At 35.8% G+C, this 22,990-nt stretch overlaps 1 protein-coding gene across 12 annotated transcripts in view; it reads right to left on the bottom strand.

Annotated features, from left to right (window-relative positions):
• The window catches only part of CEP152 (centrosomal protein 152), a 99,557-nt gene extending 76,866 nt beyond the window's left edge, over positions 1 to 22,691 (bottom strand). For 3 of the 12 annotated variants that reach the window (XM_074234734.1, XM_074234736.1, XM_074234742.1), the window contains exons 1-6: positions 22,530 to 22,626; positions 15,947 to 16,040; positions 6,387 to 6,490; positions 6,088 to 6,154; positions 1,219 to 1,497; positions 485 to 650 (exon numbers count right to left, since the gene is read on the bottom strand). In XM_074234734.1, coding sequence (XP_074090835.1) covers positions 485 to 650; positions 1,219 to 1,497; positions 6,088 to 6,154; positions 6,387 to 6,490; positions 15,947 to 16,033 — 703 coding nt within the window. In that variant the 5' untranslated portion in view covers positions 16,034 to 16,040; positions 22,530 to 22,626. The other 9 variants (XM_074234737.1, XM_074234741.1, XM_074234732.1 and 6 more) reach the window with 6 other exon arrangements.
• Between the last annotated feature and the right edge of the window lie 299 nt (positions 22,692 to 22,990).

The following is a 22,990-nucleotide window of genomic DNA, read 5'->3' as shown; positions in this document are numbered from 1 at the left end:
GTACTTTCCAGCTTTGAACTCTTGAGTCCAGAATCCTACATCTAGTTGCCTAAATATATTACCTTTAAAAAAGTACAACTAAATATAAATCGATCATTAAACAGAAGAAAATAAAACACTGCATTTTGTATTCCAAATTATATTTTAATAAGAAAAAAGAGATGGTAATGCAAAATTCCTCCATAATAACTAAGTAAACCAAATAACTAAGCAGTATTAAGTCGAAAGAAGATAAGGAATTAGAAGAACTGATTTCTACTCTCTGTTCAGTACTAATTCACTATCACTTTGGACTAGAGACTTCAAAGCACCCTTTCATTTGTAAATTTGAGATCTTATAATACTAATAAATCACAACTTCTCTGGGCTTTTCTTATCTGTAAAGAGGATCAATGATCTCTAAGCTCTCTTCTAGCTCAATTAGAAATTTCAATGAACTAAAATACAGAGATGAGAAAAAAAAAGTTTAAGTAACAATGCTTACTTTCACCAGGCTCCAAAAACTTTTGTTGCATCTCTTCAAACTCATCATTCCTTTTTGCTCTTTCTTGAGTGGATGAGACATTTTGGTTGGAGGTTTGGTATGGCTTATATGCCACTTTATAAGTGTCCAAAGCTTGACTAGTAGGAAGATGTGTTGTACCAAATTGCTAGCATAAGACAGATGAAAGTGATGTTAGTTTATAGTTTTAAATTAAGTAAATTTTAGTTTAACAATATAATCTCTGACCTAACAAATAACTATGCCCATTTATTGCAAAAGTAACTACACAAAAATAAGCAACAGATATAAGGCCCTGAATCTAAGTGTTATTCATGAGATGCTATGGATGAAAAACATTAATGTTCATCAAACAATTATGAAAAGGTGAAAAAAACTGTCAAGAACACTGCACAAAATAAAATCTACCACCTATACAGCATTTACTGGATCATTACTGCTTTGCCACTTCCCAAGTGAGAAGTGATTTTTCATTGAGGCACAATGAAGTAGTAGTGACCAGATGCTATAGGAACTCCAAAGAAAATATATCTCATAGTTACTTAAAATAAAACTTTAGTTTTTTAAATAATTCTTCAAAACCCTCTATTTTGTCATACTGACACAAAATTATGATTACCATAGATTTAAACAGAAAACATGACTATATTCATAGAAATTTTTATAGTTAGAACAATTCACAAATTCTCCCCTTTAAAAACAAGTTCTTGAAATACCTGAAAATGTTCCCTTTGACCATCTGTAAAATTTATTACTTTGGTTGGTTGGTTATTAAATTCCTGCTTCTGACCATTGGTATATGGTCTAAAATTTTCAGGAAGCTGATATAAATCATCCTGTTCATAGTCATTTGAAGAACTGTAACCACTTCCACCTCCATCATGACCATCTTCAATATGATGACATCCTACATAAATATCTTCATTTTTTCTGTGATGGTCTTCCCAACCATTGGCATATTTCTCTCCTGGATACAAATTCTGATCATTAAAGCCCTATTAGAAGGTAAATCAAAAGCACTCAGAAATAGAGAAACTCAGAATCAGAAGGGATTTCAGAGGCCATCTTATACAGCCTATATCTGATCTAGAATTCCCTGTCAAATGCTCATCTAATTACTGTCTGAAGGTCTCCAAATGGAATCCACTTCATCCCAAGACAGCAGTCCACTGTTTTGGATAGCTGAAATCATTGGGAATTTTTCTTTGCAATTTGCTAAACCCATTACTCTAATTCTAATCTATTAGGTCAAAAATAATCAGTCTAACGCTACCACTACATGCCAATCCTCCAAATTTTTAAAGACAGTTAATATATTTTCTGTCCTATGTCTTTTTTCCCCAGGCTAATCACCTCTAAATCTTCTAAAAGATGCTCATAGGGTATAGTATCTATCCCTTCCTTCCTCCCTCTTCTGGGCACCTTTTACTTTTTTCCTAAAATATGAAACCCCAAATTGAACACAATGTTACAAACATGGTCTGCAAAGGTTATGGAGGAACTGTTAATTCATAAAACTGTATTGGGGCAGCTAAGTGGCACAGTGGATACAGAACTGGTTCTGGAGTCAGAAGTACCTGAGTTCAAATCTGACCTCAGACACCTAAGAATTACCCAGCTGTCTGACCTTGGGCAAGTCACTTTACCCCACTACCTTGCCAAAAAAAACCCCAGTATTGATTGGTTTTAGCTTATTTGGTAGCATATCATGACACTGATAGATTGGGTTTGCAGTCTCAACTTCCAGATCTTTTTCAAGGATCTGTTAATTTGACCATTTCTCCTTCATTTTGTATTTGGAGGACATGATTTTTTGAACACAAGTATACAACATTTTATTTCTGTTAAATTTCATCTTATTAGATTAAGCTATTCAGATCTTTTTGGAGTCTAACTCTGTAGGTTAGCTCTAACTCTCAGTTTTATCTAGTTCAATAAAGATGCCTTCCTTGAATTTATCCAAATCTCTGATAAAATACTGAACAGTAAAGTGTCAAACAGATTCCCAGGGATGTTTTTCATGAGGGTTCTTCTTAGAAGTCACCTATCCATTAATGATTACTTTTTTTAGGGCTGGTCTCTCCAACAATTTTTATTATACAACACTGTGCTATCTCCCAGCCCAGATATTTCCCAGAATGGTATGTATGTAAGCTTGAGCTGTTAATGAAGAACCTGACATTGTATACCAGTGGTGTAATATGCCTATACCATATACCATATGTATTCTATAGTTTGCATCAAAGTGACTAGTATTCCTCTGACAAGTATACCTGTCAAAAAAAGGAAGTGAGATTAGTCAAACATTATCAATTCTTGAAGTCACATTGACTTTATACCATTTTCCTTTCTAAATACTCACCAATGTATTTGATAGCATGTTCTAGAAGTTTGCCAGGAATAGAAGTCAAAACCCACTAGCATATTGTTTATAAGTACCACCCTCTTCCATTTTTAAAAAATTGGAATGTTACTGTTAGCATCTCTCCCATGCTCCAAAATTTTAAAAATTTTGATAGCATCTGAACAATAACAGCTGCCATTTCTTTTAATTTAGTCAGCTGGGCTTGGTGTTATAGACTCAATGAAGGTATGTAGACAATTTATCTCCTTGTCAAAATGCCTTCTTAATCATTTTTGTTCTAGACATTATAATCCAAGGATTAATATCCTTAAAAAATAGGAGTAAGACAAGATTTGACTAGTCAAGCCTTCTCACTATCACTTGTTACTATCATCCTACCCTTCAGAAACAGGGTTCCCCCCCCATCCCTTTTCTCTGATCCTTCTCTTACAGCTCCCAACAAAACAAACTTTTTCCCTATTCATAGATTACACTCCCAAACATGTCTCATTATGACTTTTAATATGCTCAATACTACTCATACAGTATCATGCTACTTCTTTGTATTAGTCGTTTACTTGCCCTAGTCTATCTTCTATAGGAATTTTATTGGTAGGAGGAATTCCCAGGAATCTCCTTCTACCAATGCAAGGTTGGCACCTTCTCTACAACAAATTGTCTGAGAAAGTACTGAGACGTTAAATGATTTGTCCAGGGTCGAGTTGCCAATATACTAGAGGTAGGACTTGAACCAATGTGTCTTCCTAACTTTGAGACTGACTAGCTATTTAGTATGCCTCACTACCTCTTATTCTATCTTCAATACACTTGTTAAAATATATGTTGATCAGTAAGTTTTCTGTGTAGATACATGAATTTTTATAAGTAGGTTCTCCTTCCCTTCCTTATTGGCTAACATCCCATAGGCTCATATGCTGATTTCTCCTAAAAAATATTGTCACTTCATTCTACCTATTCTTTGAACCCCTTAAAATCTTACCCCTCAAAATTTAGTGGCTTCCTCAAACAGTGCCCAACATTCATAAACTATCACAAACTCACTTATGCTATAGTTTCTAGCATTTTTATTTCAGCATTACTTCATTAAATCAAAAATCAGGTCCAGAAAAGCAGTTACTCACACCACCTTTTAAGGATTAAATTATCCTTAAAGTTAAAAATTGTTCAATTATACTTCTGACAGAAAAAGGGTTCCAGTAGATGTCGGATAATTAAATCCTCATTCACTATAAGAGTATACCCCTTTTGACAGATCTGTAATCTGTTTCCCAGATTCTTCATTTAATTCCTACTTCTTTCCATGTGATCCATAGTATAAATCCATGACAATACTGTTTCTCCATTCATTGATCCTCCTAAAATGGTTTTACATCTTTCTGCTTAGATTCAGGCTTCTTTGTATGAGAACTGATTCTTAATATATACAATATTTTCACACCACTCTATTTGGTAATACTCTCCCTGGAGAGCAAGTTTTAGTCCTCCAAAGTCATATTTCAGTCACTGAATTCTAATCCATCAACTATCAGTGATGGATGAGGTCAAATTTGCCTCCTTTTAATCTCTTGTTCATTCTTTTCACCACCTAAACTTTGCATATATAGGTATGAAATCATGGACTCTACTGCTGGCTTTTTTCTGGACACTATCGATAGTAAAGTGTTAATCCTTTCCTGATATTTTTCATTTTAAATTACAATCTATGGTATTAGATATATTTCCTCCTCTTTTTAATTTAATCTCTATTTGATCAGATTCACAGGACTCCCAAGTAAATAGTTTTTACCAACCCTTGAAAGGTATAATCTATCCCTGCAGAATCTATCATCATTCCTATAGTTTAAACCCTGGTCTTAAAATCCAAATTCTATTCTCACATATCATTTTCTTAGCCAGCCTCTCAAATTACCTTCCAAATTTTTCTCCCATTTTCTCTACCTTAAATCAGCATGAGTAATAAAGTAATTTGTCCCTAATGTCATTGGAATTTAGTCCAGGGCCTCAAAATCTCAAGCAATTATTTTCTAGTATCATTTTGGTAGTAAGATTTGACCCTACATGAAACACTAAAGAAAGGGTGGTAGTCTTTAGGATTAATAATTCTTGTGAGATTTTCCATCACAATCTAACTACATTCCCTGGAAAGATAGTAGACTCTGTACTATTTACGTTAAGCCTACTGCCTCAGTATCACTCATCAGAAATTATTAACCACTACTTAAATCTCTGCTTCCTCTATCCCCACTGGACAGGTTTTTCACCTGATGGCACCTGTGGTTCCATTATCATTACTTTTTGGAACACATGTAGTCACTCCTTCCTTACTACAAGAACAACTTCATACTTTTAACTATCTGTAAATGGTCACTGACCCTTTTTTTCCCCCTCCTATTACATTTTTCTACCCTCCTTCATACTGACAAAGGACTCAAATTTTGTTTCTTCTTTGTTTTCTTCTTGAAGCACTTCTTCCATTCTCTCAGGGGGGAAAAAAGGCAGAAACGAACAGCATGCTTTTTATACACTCCTTAAAGTTTTTCCTTTATCTCTTGGTGTCTGACACTTACCCAAAAAGTTGTAACAAGAAGAGGGTGACTGGGGTTTTGTCCTAGGAAGTTAAAATTTTGAGAACTGTATTTACTTCCTCCCCATTGCCACCCTGTTGTCCCATGCCTCATGGTCCTCTGCAGATCTAATGATACATCTGTTACTCAATTGAACCTTGTTCTGTGAGTCAAATAACCATTCTCAAAAGAAATGTCTTCTCAGAGTCTGGTGGTCTACCACATATACTATGTGGTTCTATTATATTTAAGGGAAAAGGGAGACAATTGCCTCCACACTTCCCCCCCTTCACTTTCTCTTCAGGATTGTAACTACAGGGGTATAGGTCAGGCTCTCTGGGAGGAACAGCTGCCCCTTCACTCAACTGTGAGTGGGTTACACAAAAGTCACCCACTGTACAATGAAAGTGAAGATTGGTATACTCCAGTGTGAGGATTTTGATGTTGGTCTTCACACAAGCAGTGATCTCATGATCTCTTCCTGAAATCTCCTCTTCCTCCCTCCCTGTCACCAATCTATGTCATAATCCCTAATCATGGCTCTGCTTATCACAACAACCACTCCTCCCACTAAGAGATAGCTTTAAGGGATGGAGACAACTTTAAAAAATAAAAAAAAGATGAATTTGCATGAAATGAAAGATATTTTCACTTACACTCTGGGGTTTAGGTAGTATTTGATGTTCATTCCAACCACTTTCTGGTTCTTGAATCTGATGTGCTCTTGAAAAAAAAAGTATTTTAGAGTTTACCTTTGGAATAGATACACAGAGCTTTAGAGATGTCAAATGCTCTATATATTTGCAAGCTTAAAACAATGAAGCTAAGTATGAAACATTCAAAGCATCCCTTTATAATGTTCTAATTTTGTTAAGTATATCCAGTTATTTACTATTATTAGGATATAATAATAATGAAATAATCTAGTGGGGGTTTTTCCATTTTCTTTTCTTACTGTCCCACTGTAGCATCTTCACTACAGTCAGAAAGGTTGAGTTCTGGAGAAGAGAGGTCATCATCCAGCATATCATGAGGAAGGTCTGTCAATAATTGCTGCAACTGAAAAATGAAGGCTTGAATTAATATAAAAAAAATTAAGCTAAATTCCTGGGGGTTTTAGATCAACTCGTATGTAAGTAAAATTTCTTATGAGGGAGATATTTTGACATAGAAAGGCAAAAAAAAGTTTCCCAACTAGATTTGTGTTTCTTTTTTCCAAAAATTCACAATGTAGGGACATATACCACCAATATCTTCCCTGTCTTTACAGGCAGTTTCAGAAATTGCTGAATAGTTCTTGCCCCTGAAAAAAATCCAAATTGTTCCCTGGTGATCAACCTTTTGGTCCTATTTCTCTGAACTTTGGGCATTAATGCTCCCCAAAGCCTTTACATCTTGATAGACTCTACCCAATCCTGTGCTCAGCTAATATAATCTTTGAGATTCCCAAATTCAGGGGCAGCTAGGTGGTGCAGTGGATAGAGTACCAGTCATAGAGTCAGGAGGACCTGAGTTCAAATCCAGCTTCAGACACTTAATAATTACTTAATGTAACTTTGGGCAAGTCACTTGACCCCATTGCCTTGCATTGCCTTGCAAAAAAAAAAAAATAACAGATGTGTGTGTGTGTGTGTGTGTGTGTGTGTGTGTGTGTGCGTGCATGTGTGCGTGCGTGCGTGTGTGTAAAAGAGATACCCAAATTCATTGCAAGATAATTAGGAATTAGAATAGATAGACCTTTAGTACAGGAACTTCACAAGTAAGCCACACACTCCAAAACTGGTTCCCAAGGCAATTTACATAATCCATAATTTGAGCTGTGAGATAATTTGTGTATTGCAAAACTGAGAAACTCATGTCAAGATGTACAAATACTTGTGACAAGAAAATGGTTCAATTTTTCCCCTGGTAAAAACCTTGAATTAAATAAATATACTCTAGAATGGAAAAGCTTTTGAAAAACTATAGTTGACCAAATTAACAAGAGAAACAGAGCACTATTATGGTACCAGAGGAAAATCTGAATTTTAGAATGTTGTTTTACCAGTAATATAATCTAGTAGTAACCTGATAGACCTCTCCTAAGGGAATCGAGCAGCTTGCAACTTTTTCCCCAAGTTATTAGAATAGCAAAGGCAGATGGCTTAGGTGCTCTTATGTCCCAGGAAACTAGCAACAGGTCTCTGAGGAGTACTAATTCATACAAAACCATCACACTCTAATGTTGAGGAGATACAAATTACCTTGCTTTTGAAAAAATCTGAGTAACTGGGGATTCTGGTTTTTTATTTTAAGGTTAAAAAAAATCACTGTTTAGGGCATAAGCACTAATTCGACTTTAGATGAACTCTATTTTCATCCTCTTCAGTAGAATAACATTACCTATAAGAATTATAATCTAGTCTAAAATTCAATTATCTTCCAAACCGGGTGAGCTAGGTCAGGTCTCTGGAGATCGCTAATAATCTAAGTAGAATAGTTCTAATACATATATGTATATGTGTGTGTGTATACATATATATATATATATAAAACACAATGTATTTCAACCTTAGTTAAAGGTGTCTTAAAATAAATACAATAGGAGTTTTACATGATTCAAATAAGATAGTGCTAAGTGACAAGAGTCAAGGGAAGAAATTTTAACAAGCTCTTTCCTTAAGAATTTGAGCACTAGTTTAAATTACAGGAGGTTAACATTCTATGCAAATTATATTCTGACAAATTTATTCCATGTAAGATTTTCCTGGTTAATCTATGGCAAAATAGTTTTCCTTTCCCAATCACTTGGGTACAGCAGCCAAAGATAGTACAGCTATAATTTAATATATGACAAAACACTTCAAAATGAAATTGCTATATAAATTATCATTCTAGAGGTAATCCATGAGAAAAAAAGAAGAAATGTCCTTCAAAATATAAAGCCACTCTTATTAATAACAATAACACAATGATCAAATTTATTATAGTAACACCTGTCAATGTATTATGAGCATGGAATGGAAAAACATGATTCCTAGATAAACAGGAAAAAAATTTCTCAAAGAAAAACTATATTCAAGTGCCTCAAAAACATTTTCAATGTTTATAAACCTGAAACACTAAAATACATTATAAAACTAAGTCTCTCCAGGTGAAACCAAGATCCTTCCGGAGAGAAAGATAGAAATTTCATTTTAGAAAAATAGTTCATGTCCATGAGATCTTTCAAGTAATTTGGTTCATATTTATTATGGCTACTTTATGTATAAAAGCGATTCACACACAAAACTTAATTTAAATATTTTTTTAAAAAAGAGATCCAAAATAAATCATTCGTACTTACTTCAAGTAAGGACTTCTGTATGGAAAGTACATTTTCTTCTAAACTTTCAGTGCGGTTCAAGTACATAGCCACATAATGAAGGGGAGCTTGGATAGGGACAGCTGAACTGTACATTTTGCCCCCTCACAAGGATACTGCAAAGCTACACAATAGATAACCAGTTACTACTGCTTACATGGAGTGCCACAATATTAACAAAGTTGGTACTCCATCAAAATGTATTCATAAGAGCATAAACAATCTGTCAATAAAAATAATTCATAGATAAGCATGGATACTTATCACTTAGCAAACTTTCTCTGGGGTACTTAGATCTCTACAAAATATTTCACAAATAATGTAAAGAAAAGATTTTTAAAAGTCACTCATTCACCGCAAGAACTTCTTCATAAATTCTTTGACGTAGCCTGGTCTTGTTCTATGACTTATAAATTAGTGTGTGAATAGGAGAAAACTACATGTCCCTCTAACCTAACATAAAGCCACCTGGGAACAAAAGATATTGTTCCCCACCCTCAAAACTTCCACATATTTGAACAAAATGTCCAACCCTCCTAATTCCTATCAAATAAACTTGTTTTTTAGTCATTCTATAACTAAAGTCATTGGTGACATAAACAAGTATAATTTCCATTTTAACTTATGATGGTAAACAAACATTTCAAATAAAGCAAAAAAATCTACAGAGTAAAATTATTTTTACTTTTAGATACTATACAACATCAAAATAAAGCAGGCTAAAGATGATATGACTTAATATCCCACTCTTTAATTCCAACTACAACATACAGTTTAACTAGGAAGTAGTAATCTTATCTTTGGGAAGTTATTATATACCAACTGAATCAAATAAGTGTTGCTTTGAATTTAAATGACCAATAGGGAAAAGGACAAATAATCTTTCTCTATTATAATTACAAAATTCAGTCTGAAATAATTCTATAAACATCATCACATCTCCTTAAATTTCTCACCAAGAAAAAGGCCTGTTTCCTCCTCAATTAATTCCATTAGTAAAAAACACATGTAGACCTTTTCAATAGACTATATAGAATATTACCCTCTTTTTACCAGAGAATGTAAAGTAGCAAACATCCAAACCTCATTGTTATTATTTTCAACTTGAGTTAACAGAACAGATGGCCTCAGTGACTATGAGCTTCAATTTCCATGAAATCACCCTTACTCATCTTACCAACCACACATGACACTTTTTTTTCCCAAGAGAAAGCAATGAATAGAGAGGAGAAAGCAGTTATACACCTTCTAGAACAGATTAATAAATGCAAGTGGATAATTCTGGTATTTTAAAAAATGTATATTATTAAATAATGAACTCAAGAGTACATGCTAAACAAGGAGTTACTACCTTGAAAACAAAGTAGCTATACTTGAAAAGGTTCATTACCAAAGAGGGTCAGGTTCACAAGGATAAGTTGGATAGCTCTACTCTTTGTTTTATGAATTACACCATATTCAGAATGTCTAAAACATTTCCATTTCAATGCCTAAACCAGAATTCACTGTATTCTCCTAACAGGAAATTTCTCCTTTAGAACATCATGTAAATCACTGCTATTTGTTAAAGGGAAAAAAAGGTTAGATCACAGAGATTTACAGGAGGGAGAGACTTTACAGATCATTCAACTCAACCTAGTTTTATAGAAGAGGAAATTGAGGTTTAGAGAGCAAAATAACTTACAGTCACAAAGAAGTAGCCTATACACCTAATAGTCTGAAGATAGTACAGAATGGAATGTTAGAGCTAGAAGGGGTCTTGGAGATTATCTAGTCCAATTCCCTCATTTTGCAGAAACGCTTTGGAAACCTCAAAGCTTTAAACAAGTATGAGCTATTGTTATTGTGATTATTAATATAAATGAGGAAACTGAGGCCCAGAAAAGTGAAATAATTTGCTTAGTGACAAAGCTAGAAATAGAACTTTGATCTCATCTTGGATTCCCAGGCCTTGGATCTTTCCATTACACTACAATCAATCAATAAAAGATACTGTTCTGCCAATTTGTGTAAAACCACAGCTCAGTTTGAGTTTTCTCCACATTATTTTGGTTCCAATTGTGCTGGAAGGAATCTGGATTTGGTGGGAATTCACAGAGTAAAACAATTTATAACAATTTATAAGGGACTGAAAAATAGGAGCTTTGGAAAAATATCTAGTGTGGCCATTATCTACAAATATTTGCACTTTGATTTTCATAAGGGTTAGCAAAAAAACCCCAAGATATCCAAGTAAAATGTAAACAAATATTAAATTTGGCAAATATTAAAGTTGTCCTCTAATTACATTAAACAATGCTATAGGATTTCTAAGGGAAAAAAAAAACATGTTTTAGGTTCCTGTTAGACTAGCAGCTCAGGAAGTGTTAAGTTCCTGCCAATTAGCTTATCCCTACCCAGGTGAATGTTGAAGGGGCAGGAGACAAGGATGGCAAGTTCTCCTAGTTTTCCAAGTACTCCTTTATTAACTCCATTTATTAAACTAAATACAAGTGCTTAAATAGCCTCCCCATTCCCTGGTCCACTCCCACTCCCATGGCAATCTTCAATCAACCAGTAAATAACGCTATGGCGCTAGAGGACACCAAGTGATGAAAGTTTACAGTACTCCCACACACAACAGTCCCTTATAAAAATGCTACAGGGGGCAGCTAGGTGGTACAGTGTTTAGAGCACCAGCCCTGGAGTCAGGAGTACCTGAATTCAAATTCAGACACTTAATAATTACCTAGCTGCCTTGAACAAGCCAGTTAACCCCATTGCCTTGCAAAAATCGAAATAAATAAAAAGGTGTTCTAAAAGGTAGTAGTAGGATATTGAATATGCAATGAAAACCATACCTCTACAGGACAAGCACTCCATACTCACAGGAGCTTCTCAATTCTACAACAGAAACCCTGAAAAAATAATGGAGTGTGCATGACCCATGTCAATGTTGGCAAATGTAAGAAGTGAGAGGGCATGGCAAGTCTGCTGTCGATAACTGCAGTTATCTTTCTTCCTGCTAAAGATCATAGTCTAAATTTAAAGTTTTTCATCTCTTAAACAAAATATCCCCAAGAACATCTGTTCCCATAAGACTACAAAACATTAAGTATTTCTAACCAAAATCACTAGATTCCCAAAGGTGAGACAAATTGACTATCTAGAACAAGACCATAATCCCAGAGGTATTCCTGGTGACATCATAGACAGTGTGTAAACTCAAGTGAATTATGAGATCACCTAGATAGCAAACTACATTAAGGTATGTCTTTAAGGAGACACACAATATTTTTTTTTAAAAATCAGCAATTACAAGTCGACTTTTAGGAATTGTTTTGTTGGTAAACTGGGTGCTCTTCATTCTTTAAGTAGATTAGCTTACCAACTGCTAAAAAACTTTATAAAAATAAATCTCTTATGACATAACTATATTTCCACTGTAACCAACTATGAGATCATGTACATAATTAAGGCTTTTAGGTAAACTATAAAATACAAAAGTATACTGTCAAGCACTGAACTGTTCGTTACTAAGGGAAGTTTTGATAGATGTTTAAAAATAGTAAAGGTAAGTATTTGAATCATGAGCTCATAGATTTAGAGCTGGAAAAGCCCTTAGAGGCCAGTTAACAATAAGAAAATCAAGGCTTAGAGGGTTAAAAACGGCAAGACTGGGATTCAAATCCAAATTCTTGGACTCCAAACCTAATACCCTTTCCAGATACCAGTATTGATTAAGTGACCTTTACAAGTATTGATTAAATGACCTCTGAAACTTCCTTTATTCCTCTTCACCTAACAATGTAAATGTACCATTTGCAAAACACTTGGCTTTCTAAAGGAGATATAGTTTCCTCTTGAGTCTTCCACTCATAATCATAGAAAAGGAAAAAAGATGAACATTCTTGTTCATCCTAGATCAGTGATTTGGGGAGAGAGAAGGCACTATAGGCCACCTAATCCAATCACCTCATTTTACAAATAAAGAAACTGAGGTCCAGATGGACCAAGGGATTTGCCCAGCGTTACATGAGGTCATATGTAACAGAAGCAGCACAGTAAGAAAGTACCGGGGGTCCTGACATTAAACCCAACAACCTTTTCATCTTACCTACAGCTGTCCAGCAGAACCCTGAAAAAAATTCCAAGATTCTCTGACTTTGGGTACCTTTGGATAAAATCCCAGGACATAATGATGATATTTGTCTTTCATTCTCAAAGAAGACCATGACATCAGGGAGGTGATACCATGACAAGCACCTGAATTAGATTTGAGTGAAGGGGTGCTAAGCTTAAATAAGTCATCATGTTCACTTTCCCCTCAGAGATCTGGGTCCAATAGGTAGCAATGGATCAGGATGACTGGAGATGGCCCTGGATGCAAGACAATAAGCGTTAAGTGACTTGTCCAGAGTAAACACAGCCGGTAAGTGTCAAATATCTGAGAGCAGATTCTAACTCCCATCCTCAAGGAGTCCTCCTGACTCCAAGGCCAGCTGCACTAACATACAAGACAGAAAAACAAAATACAGCATAATAAAACATTTCTCTTGATAGAATCTTAAAGTCTAGTCATTGTAGTAAAAGGTCAAAATGAACACTATCTTGCTACATATGTCATGTGTCTAGAGGAAAGGCAATCCATAATGTCAACTGAATGACTAGTACTAAGCCTTCTTTTTTTTTTGTTTTTTGCAAGGCAGTGGGGTTAAGTGACTTGCCCAAGATCACACATCTAGGTAATTAAGTATCGGAGCCACATTTGAACTCAGATCTTCCTAACTCCAGGACAGGTGCTCTATCCACTGCACCACCTAGCTACCCCAAGAGTAAGCCTTCTTCAAGCAACTCCTTAACTGTATAACTTCTCTGAGGATAAACTCTTCTCTCCACCCTGCTAAAGCTTCTCTTCTTGAATATTCCACTTTCTAGTAGAGTTCTTTTCTCCATGGCATTTCCTTATGCCTCACTATTTCATTTCCAGCAAAGGGAAATATTCTACCAATGGAGGGGGAAATGCTAAGAATTTTCTGATTCTTCTAGAATCAAAGTCCTATTCCTATATGGCTTTAACTACCTCCTACATGATAGCATAATATTCTGCACAGAAACTACATCCTGAAATTTCCATCATAATATATAATAGCAGCCTCTCTCCAATGGGTCAATCATCCCAACATCTCTTAACTACTTTCTCTACTAAATGACACTATTCTTAGACTCTTCTCACACTTCCTTTCTTCCTCTCCTTTCTTAGATTGGATTACTGACTCAAGATAAACTAAACCTCAAGAGACATCCCTAGTCAACCAGTTTTTAGAAGAAATATGAAGAAAAGGTTAGGAAGGGCATAAATGGCAATATCTCTTTTGTCTCAAGGAGAGCATTGGGAAATCTGGAAATCATTCAAGTATGTGGTCTGCAAAGGAAGACGTCTATGGCCAAGTGTATACATGCCAAGTGTATACATCTTTTATTTTGAACTCTCTTCTTTATTCTAGGCTCTTTTATAGTTAGTCTATATATAAATGCTCAGCATGAAACAGCAGTCATCTGAGTACAAAAATAATTTCCAATCCTTATAGCAAAATCAAAAATTGCTATAAAAATCACTTTTTTAGCTTACCATCCATAAAAAACAAATAAATACCATCTCAATTAGATCTGAAAGTACTTTAATAAAATGTTATCTGATGGCACTAGCCTTATTGTTTATTTTTCCTTCAAAATGAAAGTAACAGTTCAAAAAAAATTCTTTCAAGATGAAGAATCCATTATTTCTCTTATAGTAAGTTTCTTATTTTACTATTTCAAAATCTGAATTGGAAGAAGTTAAAAAAAAGTTACTAATCCTGCATTTGAGGAAGACCCATAGTGAAGTCACAAGAGTAATATTTCTTGTGCCTTCAAAGTTCAACATTATCAAGAACTTAGAAAAAAGCATACATTTCAGATTCACAAACAACACAAAACCAGAAGGGCTGAACCAATCTCTAAAATTAAATCTAATTGGGGTAGATATATATATATATATATATATATATATATATATATATATATATATAGATAGATAGATAGATAGATATAGATATAGATATAGATATAGATATAGATATAGATATAGATAGTCCTATTTGGGTTCAAAAAATCTAATGTACAAAGGCAATATAGGGAAAACATGGCTAGACAACAATTACTGTGGAAAAAAATCTGGGTTTTTTTTTAATGAACTGCCAAGTTCACCAAAGTTAAGAAGATATGGCGGTCAAAAGAACTCTTTAATTCTTTTTTTTTAGTTGTTTTTTTTTTTTGCAAGGCAATGGGTTAAGTGACTTGCCGAAGGTCACACAGCTAGGTAATTATTAATTGTCTGAGATCACATTTGAACTCAGGTCCTCCTGACTACAGGGCTGGTGCTCTCTCCACTGTGCCACCTAGCTGCCTTCATTCAGTTCTTAAGCTGTACTAATAGAAACATGATTTGGTATCTATAAGAAAAGTAAGTTTTCCATTGCACTTTGATCTGGTCAGATTTGAAGAATTAAGTTGTTCTGAACCTGTTATCTTTAGAAGAAACATAATGAGGGTAACCTGACCAAGATGGTGAAGTAAAAACTGCCATATAAGTTTAATAACTACAAGTTCATGTATTTTGATAACTAGAAGCTCATGTTTTTGAGTACTCCCATGACAGATTATAGTGGGTTCCCAAAAGGAAGAATTACCATCCTATAAAACTGCAGAGTCAGATTCCAGCTTAAATAATTTAAGGGGGCAGCTAGGTGGCACTGTGGATAGAGCACCGGCACTGGAGGCAGGAGGACCTGAGTTCAAATCTGACCTCAGACACTTAATAATTCTCTAGCTGTGTGACCTTGGGCAAGTCACTTAACCCCACTCATTGCCTTACAAAAAAGAAAGAAAAAGTTTGTAAAAGATAAATTTGTCCAAAAGTGGAATAATGTGCTTGCCTCAGGATAAAATGGCACACCCTACTACATCCTTCACTGAGTGACCACCCAACACTGATGATGCAGAAACCATGGCTAATTAGATAAGATCTACAGGGGATCTACAGGTCTTCTGGTTTCTTCCAACTCTGAGAATATGTAAGTCTAGTCTCCACAAAAATGTTATAGAATATGTCATCAGAAAATAATAAAATAAATCATAGGTTGACTTGTTACCTCTTTTTCTCTGGCATAATCCTCTTGATCATATTCCTCCTCATCATTTTGAGTCTGAAGAGTCACACTGCCAAAGTCTAATGACATGGTCCTTCTGAAAAAGAAGGTTTTTTTTCAACCACAAATGCAACATTTAATAAATACAGTCCCACACTCATGGGCCATATAAGCTAAAAAAATATGGAATACAAGTAGCTATGGTACAATACAAAACTAATGAAACAGCAGTCAATCTGATAAGAGTACAAGAGAGATGAAAAGCAAGGTGCTTTGTGAAGCCAGATCATGGTAGCAACTAAGTACAATTTTAAAGGCTATCTTCCAGGAAAAGGGAAGAGTCTGAGTAAAGGAAGAGTCTGAGTAAAGGTATGGAAATGGGAAAGCATGTATGTCATGAGACAAGAAGTAGCCCCCCCACTGTCCTGACCACAAAGAACATGAAGGAAAGGTAGTAGTGGGAGGAGTGAACATTACTTGAGGAGTAGAAAGGAATCATTAAAGAAGGAAAAGATCAAAATCAGATCTTATGCATAAAGAAGAGGCTTGAAGAATTTAAAAAAACTGAAGATGGGAAGAGCTATTAGGAGGTCCCTGCAAAAGTCTAAAAAAATGGCAATGAGGCCTATAATTAGGATTTGGCAGGAATAGGACAAATAAAAAAAAATTAATGCAGAAGCAGAATCAACAAAACCTAGTAATTAAATGAATATGAGGGACAAGAAAGATGGAAGAATCAAAGATAATAAATATTGAATCTTGATTATGGGAGAATAAATGAATAGTAGGGTCACATACCGAAATGATATTAAAAGAACAACAGGCTTTTGGTGAAGAATGATAGGTATGGGGTGGCTAGGTGGCGTAGTGGATAGAGCACCGGCCCTGAAGTCAGGAGTACCAGTCTCAGACACCTAATAATTACCTAGCTGTGTGGCCTTGGGCAAGCCACTTTAACCCCATTTGCCTTGCAAAAATCTAAAAAACAAAAAACAAACAAACAAAAAAGAATGATAGGTGTGATTTACTTTTATTTTAAAAATTTAATTCATAACCTAAAAAACCTTATAAAAACAAAAAGTCAAAATCAAAAACAGACTGCAGTAAATATATGAAGCTTTTCTAAAATCAATAATCTAAATAAAAATCTATTATTAGGAGCATTAAACACAATATTAACATAACTACTTTGATCATTACAATGATTTTTTAAAATCAATCCCAATACAGCATATATATTAAAGCAATGAGTTATTTCTGTAAAACTGTTTTCCCCTTCTTTTTTGTTAATAAGGGTTAGCTCCTTAGGAGGGGGGAGATGATGATGATGGTGATGATGATGATGGTGATAATGATAATGTCCAATCTTCACAAAGAGGACCATATCAATATATGCATGATGACATGACTTGAACAATTAAGTTTAAGAAAATGAGGGAAGTGTGTTGTGCAAAGACATACTTTTCATTTGCCTTTCCAGAACCATTTTATACCATGGCCTGATTTGCTAGGAAATAGGACTTTTGGTAATGGTCTGGTGCTGTGGGAGTCCTCGGCCCTTGATTATGATCTGTTCTCTCTTGTATCAGCAAGGTCCCTCAGCACCACAGCAAAGGTGGCCCAAGCGCTAGTATGAGATTTAGTGACAAAATGGCTACTTACAACATATAAGGGACCACAACATTTCATCAACTTGGGCTTCAACAATACAGCTAATCCAAATTTGTCTTTCAGTGAACTAATCACCAATATGGCCTTTCCTCTAATAGCAGGAGAGAGGGAAAATAGGAAAAGTTGATGATGTATTTTTTAAAAGCTATCAGTAAAAATTAATTTTTAGAAGGCAGTACTAAATTGTATATTAGTTCTACCAAGAAGTCCACTTAAATCCTGGCAATTTTCATATATTAAAGGCCTCTTGTAAATAATAAATGTCCTATTCCAAAATTTAACAAACTCAGGTTCTAGCCCCTAAGGGAAACAAGACTGATGCTATGAAAAGGTCAATTCTAAAAGTAACAATCACACTAAGGTATTAGTGTTGTATGACAGAAGCAAAAAAGGCAGAGGAAAGAGTCACAATGTTACTAAAGATGTGAATTAACATTAAAAGTATCCCTATTTTGCAAAATTCAAAGACTTCAAAGCACTGAAGAATCTTGACAAACAGAAAGGCTTCCACTGCTTTTATATTTTTTGATGTTAACAAATTTTTTATTCCGTCCTGAGCTTCCAACTTGTACCTTTTTATTAACATTTTTAAGGGTAAGAGAAACACATAAAAACCAAAGGATATTGTACTGTAAAGAATCTGATTTCTGGTGACAACTGTTTAAGATTGAATTCTCGATTACAACAGCAAGTATTCAAAGCACCTACTTCTTGCAAAATGACTATAGATCAACGTGTTTTGTGTCCAGAGCTAGCTAAAGACACCGCCTGTGATGTTTGATTAACTAGTTCCTTGTGTGATCAAATCATAAAAAAAAAACAACCACCTTAATGGGATTCTCAATCACACATATCAGTATAAATAAAATATAAGCAGACATTCCAACTCCAAATTATATACAATTAAAATCTAAAGTGTGTGCAAAAGTCCTCCTACAACCAACCCAACAAATTTCCCCATTGTAAAACACTGGAATATGGTCCTTATTGTCCTTCATTAAGAACATAATCCCTTAAAAACAAATCATTAATTTGAAAGCTCACAATCATTTGAATGAAATGAAAGAAAGAATAGATTGAGAATCAAGATTCTGATCTTGTTTCTACAAATAACTGTATTAGTTGGGCAAGTCTTAACTTTAGTTCTCTGGGTTTGTTTTGTCATTTGTTAAAAAAAAAAAAAAAAAAGAGTTGAACTTGCCCTCTAAAGTTTCTTTCAGTTTTAAAATTCTTTGGATTCAACAGCATATTAAAAAGTATTAATTTTTAATTAGTTATTAAAATTAGCATATTCCATGGGGTCAAAATCAAGTCAGATATCTTAATAATCAAACTTTATGTGCATAACATTTTATGGTTTATAAAGTGTTTTCACACATGATTTTACTTCATCCTCAAAACAATTGTATAAGGTAGATAAAGATTAGTAAACCTAAGCCACAAAGGATTGAATGACTTAGCTAACTGGAGCGGCAGGGTTCAAAACTGGGCTGTCTAATTCTTTCCAATACACCTGGCTACTCTAGACTAGGGGTTCTTAACTCTGGGTTTTTTTATGTCAAGAACCTTTTTGGCAGTCTGATAAAGCTATGGTATGGACCCATACTCAGAATAAAGTTTTAAATGAATAAAATAAAATACATAGGACTATAAAAGAAATCAATTATGTTGAAATAGCTGTCAAAATATTTTTTAAAAAAACAAGTTCAGGGGCAGCTAGGTGGCGCAGTGGATAGAGCACAGGCCCTGGAGTCAGGAGGACCTGAGTTCAAACCCGACCTCAAACATTTAATAATTATCTAGCTGTGTGGCCTTGGGCAAGCCACTTAACCCCATTGCCTTGCAAAAAAAAAAAAAAAAAAGTTCATTGAAAACTGATGAAGAACTCTCACTCTATAAGAAAATTAAATAATCTCTGCTTCTCCCTTACACTATCTTTTAGTTTAAGTTTTCAAGATCAGGTCACAGTGTTCACAGCTACAGTGAGAAGAGAAGCAGCAGGAAGGAATAAGCAAAGTTTGGGCAGATCAGCAAGAATTGGTTATACATCCAAATATTTTTGCAGGTACTTAAGCTCTTTTGAGTCTGCCTTCAAGCTTTAAACATGCTGACAAACCTAAGTATAATTTAAACAGCAAAAAAAAAAAAAAAATCAAAGAAATTGTTCGATTTGATCAAATGTAATGACATGTACCAGTTAGAAAGGAGCCTAGGCTTTTGTCAGAGGTGCCGTGGTAGGAAGATGAACAAGTAAAATGGGAATCAGTGTAGAATTCTGTAAAGGCAGAAGATAAATAAGCAACAAAGATTGCAAATTCTACTTTAGAATATATTCATATTTCAGACAGAACAGTCTATGAGACAATTTGCAATATGAATCAAAAGAAAATTTACCTTCAAGAATATTATATCTAATCCATATCCCTTAAATGACTGGTTCAAAGTCTAAAAAGTACATAGCTATTTCTGGATATAAATGTAAGCTCTACCAACTTTATCTGTATAAATAATTCTACTATGACACTAGATATATTTATGCAGCACCTTTGAAAGACATGTGTCTAGGCCTATCTAGTTGTATAATCATTGTTGTCACAAGTTCAATTTTTCCCTTAATTTTATTTTCCTCATCTATAAAACAGGATGCTCTGCTTTATTCAGAGTTGTTGTAGGGATCAAATGAGAAAAATAAGAAAATGTTTTTGTTTTCTGTTATACTGTGTAAATTTAAGGTAGTATAAGAAAAAGACTTGTATGACAAGCTTAATATTGGGATGGATGTTTGGTTCATCCTCAGTTCCTAGACTTATTATTTCTGATAATAATCTTCTTGGTCACTCCCCAGGAACTCTTAAATTCTGATCTCCACACTCCTTTGAATCAATATTTGATACAGTTCTAAGCAGAGTACGTTCAGAAAGGTTCACAGGCTTATTACATCTATTCCCTTCTCTTGACAATTTTACTCCATTCTATTCAAGTGCCAGGTGCAAGAACTACTCTCTCTCTCTCTCTCTCTCTCTCTCTCTCTCTCTATATATATATATATATATATATATATAGTAACAAAAAAAGAAAAAAAAATTAAAAAATAAGACAAAGAGTTCACCTGTGGCTTATTATTTTAAGAACTGCTAAGAAAGTGGGTAAAAACCTCTTAAATCCATTCTTTTAGGTGATGACCAAACCTTATAGGAAAAAGAATCAAACTGGCTTTCCAACAGCTGCCATCAAGAGTCAAAATACTTAAGATAAATGTTTTTGTTTATTACCATCAAAGATATGGAACTGAAAAGAAGCAGAGATGTCGGTGAGTCTAGTCCCTGTATTTATTAATAAGGAAACTAAAGCTCAGATAAAGAAAGTGACTCTTCCAAGGTCACAAAGGGAGTCAAGAATAGAACTCAGGTCTTTTGACTCCAGATTCTGTGGATTAACCAAGTACATTTAACTTTTAATCAGTAGATTAACCAGGTACAAGATAATTAATTTATTTTTTAAAGTATTCAAAATTATAGAAAGCCTTTAAAATTTTAAAAAAATCATCAATAAGTGATGCAAAGAAAAATTTTAAGGCTTTTAAAAAATGTCCAGATAAGCAAGTGAATGAAATTACCATCTCAGCATTTGAAAAAGTAAAATCAAATTATTTTTTCAGAAAAATTATTCAGACTCCAAAATTAAAATTCCAGGTTAGAGCATGAGTAAATTTTTAGGATAAACGTCTACTTTATCTCAAGATGAGAAAGAAGCAGTACATAGACAGCTGTCCTAGAGTCAGGAAGACCTGGATTCAAATCTCCCATCAGGGTCACGATCAACCTCGATGGACTCACTCATTCCAACAGTGCAACAATCAGGTACAATTTGGGGCTCTCTGAAATGGAGAATACCATCTGTACCCAGAGAAACTGTGGAGTTTGAACAAAGACCAAAGACTATTACCTTTAATTTAGAAAAAAAAAAAAAAACCTGATATCTTATTGTCTGATCTTGCTATCTCTTATATTTTAGTTTCTTCCTTAAGGATATGATTTCTCTCTCATCATATTCAATTGGGATCAATATATACCATGGAAACAATGTAAAGACTGGCAAACTGCCTTCTGTGGGGAGTGGGGGGGAGGGAAGTAAGATTAAGGGGAAAATTGTAAAATTCAAAATAAAGAAAATATTTTTTAAAAAAATCTCCCATCAGTCACTTACTATGTGACTCTGGGCAAGAGGCTCTAACCCTGTTTACTTCACTTTCCTCATGTGTAAAATGAATTGGAGAAAGGAATGGCAAACCCCAAATGGAATCAGGGACTCGATTTTAATGACTACTCAACAAAAGCAGGTCTTTTTCAAGCTATACACTTCAGGGAGAAGATACTTTCATTGAGTTGAGAACTTTCTGCTGGGACGTGGAGAATTTAGTTGAGTGACTTGCTCAGGGTCAAAATGCCTCTAAGATTTGAACCCAAATGTCTCCAGAGTGGAGGGAGGCCAAAGAGAAGACACCCAAGCCAGAAAGTGAGGAGAGACAGATAGCAGCTGAAAGGTCATGCCGTTCGCCGGGGTTCAGTGCCCCCTATACTCCGAACCCGCCTAGCACCAAGCGCGGCGCGCGCTGCTGTGTTGGCTGCACAGAGGCCCAGCCGGGCCGGGCCCGGGCCGGGCCGGGGGGCCCAAGGCCAAGGTCAGCCAGGCGTTAGCGCCGCCTTCGGGCAGAACTCGGGCCTTGACTATTCCAGAACCCAGGCCCCCGGCCTTGCCCCGACCTACGAGCGACAGGCCGAGTCGCGGGCTCCGGGAAGGGGAGGGGGCATCGAGGCTGGAAGTCAATGGCCACACACAGGGCTGGCCCGGCGGCACGGGCCCTCACCCCCTTCCCCACCCGCTGCCGCAGGCCCAAGAAGCACCAGGCTCTCACCGGGGCCCGGGGTCTCCGCCGCCGCTGGAGCTGCGGGAGGAACGGGGGACACCGGAGCGGGGAGGAGCCGGCAGCCGCACCCTTCCACACCTCGGACTCTTACCTTCCCTCCCCGCCTCCACACAGACCCCGACGCGCCTTCCTCGTTACAACCGAGCCCGAAGCGAGGCGAGCCCTTTGAAGGGCGGCGGGCTTGCCCAATCGCAAAGCAGAAAGCTGCAAGGAGGCGGGGCTACGTTGGCCTGTGGGCGGGGCTCGGAGGCCCGGCGTGCAAGCTGGGTTGCAGAGCCACTCGCAGTTGCGAATGTGAGGCTGTTTGAAAGCGGGCGCCAGAGCTGGCGGGAAATTCATTTCCCTCGACCATTGGTGGAGGCGCAAGCCAATCGGAGCCTGCTCGCTGGAGGGGCGGGTCGATGGGTTACCTAGGCGTCCAAAGGCTAAGCGTGGTTTCAAGTCCTAGG

The sequence above is a fragment of the Macrotis lagotis genome, chromosome 4, assembly GCF_037893015.1.
Source record: "Macrotis lagotis isolate mMagLag1 chromosome 4, bilby.v1.9.chrom.fasta, whole genome shotgun sequence".
Taxonomy (NCBI): Eukaryota; Metazoa; Chordata; class Mammalia; order Peramelemorphia; family Peramelidae; genus Macrotis; species Macrotis lagotis.
The sequence above is the reverse complement of the archived record's forward strand: the minus strand, read 5'-3'. Positions and strand labels throughout refer to the sequence as shown.